General features: G+C 40.7%; 1 protein-coding gene across 1 annotated transcript; it reads right to left on the reverse strand.

Annotated features, from left to right (window-relative positions):
- Positions 1 to 1,452: 1,452 nt before the first annotated feature.
- On the reverse strand, positions 1,453 to 2,331 carry LOC141594887 (uncharacterized). Its single transcript, XM_074414873.1, has one exon. The coding sequence runs from the start codon at positions 2,329 to 2,331 to the stop codon at positions 1,453 to 1,455; it is 879 nt and encodes a 292-aa protein (XP_074270974.1).
- Positions 2,332 to 3,577: the final 1,246 nt, after the last annotated feature.

The following is a 3,577-nucleotide window of genomic DNA, read 5'->3' on the forward strand; positions in this document are numbered from 1 at the left end:
AACCCGGGTTTTAGAGATTCAATCTGTTCATATTAGGTTTCTGAGATTCGTCATTGATATATTTGCATCCATATTCATTGTTAATTCATCATGTTTAGTTTGTTCTATTCACCGATGTCACTAATTAATCATTCATTAACATCGTCCCTTCACATAATTAATCCGTTTAATTCCGTCTTACCCATGTTTACTGTTTTTATGACCATCATTCACATGTAATTAATACATTAAATCACTTTCATCCGAGTCAATTATTTTAATCCATCATTAAATTCATCAATTCAGATTAACGATTTGCAGTTCCGGCTTCACAGCCAGAACACACCCTTGGGAACGACGCAAAGAATCGCCGCGCCTCTTCCGCAGGGCGCGATCTCTCTGCGCTTGTTCCAGGTTGAGTTCTGTCCCTGAACTCCGTTTCTGCCTTGACCTAGATTAATTAGGTTACGTATTAACTAACTAATATCCGTATTATCACCTTCTGTTTTGTTCGTTAATTTTATTCTTTTATTTCTTTTTTTATCAAATCATCCGTTTTAAAGGTATTTTCGACATAAATCGCCTATCTCAATGTAATTAATGTAATTTCCATTATTGTAATTTATCGTTATTGCTTTTATTGTTTGTATGTTCTCATGTAAATCAACATTAAATCCAACTTCGACATTAATTGTATGCTAATTAATTGTTCACCGACTTAGTCTTAATTCTCACATGCTAGGATTAATCTATGGATGTTGCATTGCATGCATTATAGCCGACGATATATCAAGTACGAATAAACTCCCTAATCATTAGTAGAGGCCGCTATCGAGGCGGGCGGGATTAGGTGTTCGATCAAAAGAGCTTCCTAATACGTACCCTCACCCCTTACTCCAGATCTCCGTGAGCACCCGTGTTCATTGGCATCCACGAGAGTCATTCTAGACATAGAATGCTAAGGGTAACGATTGCTTAGTGTTCATGTCACTACTTTGTGTCTTGACATGACACGAGGTATTCGAACGGTTCCAATTTCCCATAAAAATTGGTGGCGACTCCATACAAAATGCAAACGCTTGTCCCTCGTTTCTCACCAAGCGCCCCCGTGGGCGGCCCGCTGTCCACAGTATGGCCTTTAGTTCCCAGGAGATCCTCATAGTACTCAACAAATGCCTGTAAGACCTCACCAGGTTCCTTACAAAGATTGCCATTTTTATCCTCAATATGTAGAACCTTATTATGTATATGCCTCTGCCTGATTACTTGATGAAACATAGCTGAGTTAGTATCACCATCCTTAGCCCAATCACTCTTAGCTTTTTGCCTTAAGAAATCCTCTCTAGCAGTAGCCAGCAGGTAGTAAGATTGTCTCAAATCTCTTTCCTTATCCATAAGATCTTTGTTGGTGTTATCATGTTGTAGGGACAATTGGCAATCCACAAGGAGCTTATAGACAACATCAGCATTCCTTTAAATATCAGAGAACAACCCCCTATTTAACCCTTTAAGATCAGATTTCAGCAGCTTCAATTTTTTCACAGTTCTGAACATAGCAGTACCAGTAATAACATTATTCCACCCAGTCAAGACTATACTCTGAAAATCTGGCACTTTAGTCCACATATTAAAAAATTTGAACGGTTTCCTCCTCCCTTGACATTCACCCCAACTAGAGACAAGGCAAGGGCAATGATCAAAAGATCCCTCAGGCTGGAAGTGAGCAAACCAATCAGGCCACCTATTTACCCAATTAACATTGACCAAGACCCTATCAATCCTGCTAAATATCCTGGTCTCACTAGGCTGCTTGTTGTTCCAAGTAAAAAATGCCCCAGTACTCTTTATATCTTGAAGGTCACAAAGAGCCACAGTACTCTGAAATGGTAACATCTCCTCATCCTTAACAATTTTACCAATTCTTTCATTAGCAAACATAAAATTATTGAAATCGCCAAGCACCACCCAAGGTCCACACCCAGCTAGCCTAATGAGCGCATTCCAAAGTGGTACCCTATCCTCTAGTTTATTAAAAGCATAAACAAAAGTAGCAAAAAACTGAGAACCATCCAGTTTGTTGGTAACAGAGACATGTATATATTGTGCATCCATATCAATGAGAACAACATCCAGCTTATTATGTTTCCAAAGAATCCAGACTCTACCACCTGAGTGACAAGCAGTATTTGTAATGTAACTCCAATTCTGACACAAACTACCAGCAACCCTATTTAGAGACTCAGGTTTAACCTTAGTCTCAAGGAGCCCAAACAGTTCCACACCAGATTGATGCAGAAACCATTTTATGTCTTTTTGTTTGGTCTCACTGTTAAGGCCTCTAACATTCCACATTCCAAAATTAATCATTGGAAGAGCAGGGATCCCATCCCCCTCCTCCTTTATCAACCAACTCAGTAACCATTGGACCAGTTTTGCTACTTGCTTTGGCCATCTCAGCATTATAGTTCACTGTAAAACCTGAAGTTGGGTCTCCAGTCACCCTAGATTCATGCCTAGTCATACGTGTGATAATCCTAGCAGGCGTAAATACAGATCCTGGACATTGATGTGCAGGTGTCACAGTAGGAGTGGCAACCACCCCAGCCGTACTCCCAGCATTATTCTGAACAACCCCAGGTAAAGAAGGAAACTCCTTTGGATCCACAGTCACCTCTCCTATAGGCTGTTTAGGTCTCCAAACTTGCCTCTGAGGCTGATGTTTATAAGGCCTGTTAGCACCCATAATCTTCTTGCGACAAGCATTTGTGAGATGACAAATCCCCTTACACTGCTGACAGGTAATAGAAAGCCAGTCATACTCACCAGCCACCTTAGTCTCACATCCCATCTCATCTTCAAACATAATTTTCTTAGGGAATTGTTGATCAATTTCTACCTCAACCATTATTCGTGCAAAGCCCAACAAAGATTTATCTAATGTAGCATCATCAATATGAATGAAACAACCAACAAGCCCAGCAATTTTTCCTAAACAGCCTGCCCCCCAAAATTTAAGATCTAAACCCACAAGTTTAATCCAAATGAGTACCTTCTTAACAGAAATTTTAGAAATTCTATCAGCAGGGTCCCAAGGTTTAATAACAAGCGGCTTACCATCTAAAATAAACATTCCATTAGCCAGGACCAGTTTATGATGCTCAGCTTTGTTGAATCTTACCACAAATAAACCATTTGGAAGGAAAGCAATCTTGGTTATCTCATACGCAGCCTCGAAACCAACGCTCGAGTGGGCGCGGCGTGCGTGGCTGTGTCCACAATATGCTAAACATGCGGCCCAATTATCACTGGGTGTTTGGCGAGAGGCGCAAAAACGAGGTGTCTATAGAGCCCCCACTTTGGCTGAGGTTTGGACAAGGCAAAAGTTAAAGTATAGTCCTCAGGTCAATCGAAGATTACAACCTGAAGACTATGGTGACACGATGCGGTTCAAGGGGTCTGAGCCAAGGAGCTGTCGTCGGGAACATTTTAGAGTTTGTCGACTATCGGGGAAGGTCGTTTAAAGTCCATTAGACTATGTAAGAAAGCTCGCCAGCCATAAGAAGAAATCATACCTGAGACTTATTTCCAGAGATATTTC

The sequence above is a fragment of the Silene latifolia genome, chromosome 8 (assembly GCF_048544455.1).
Source record: "Silene latifolia isolate original U9 population chromosome 8, ASM4854445v1, whole genome shotgun sequence".
Lineage (NCBI taxonomy): Eukaryota > Viridiplantae > Streptophyta > Magnoliopsida > Caryophyllales > Caryophyllaceae > Silene > Silene latifolia.

Bases quoted from the DNA above. Each gene is read 5' to 3' on its own strand.
- LOC141594887 (XM_074414873.1), bottom strand. From the start codon at position 2,331: ATGTGGAATGTTAGAGGCCTTAACAGTGAGACCAAACAAAAAGACATA.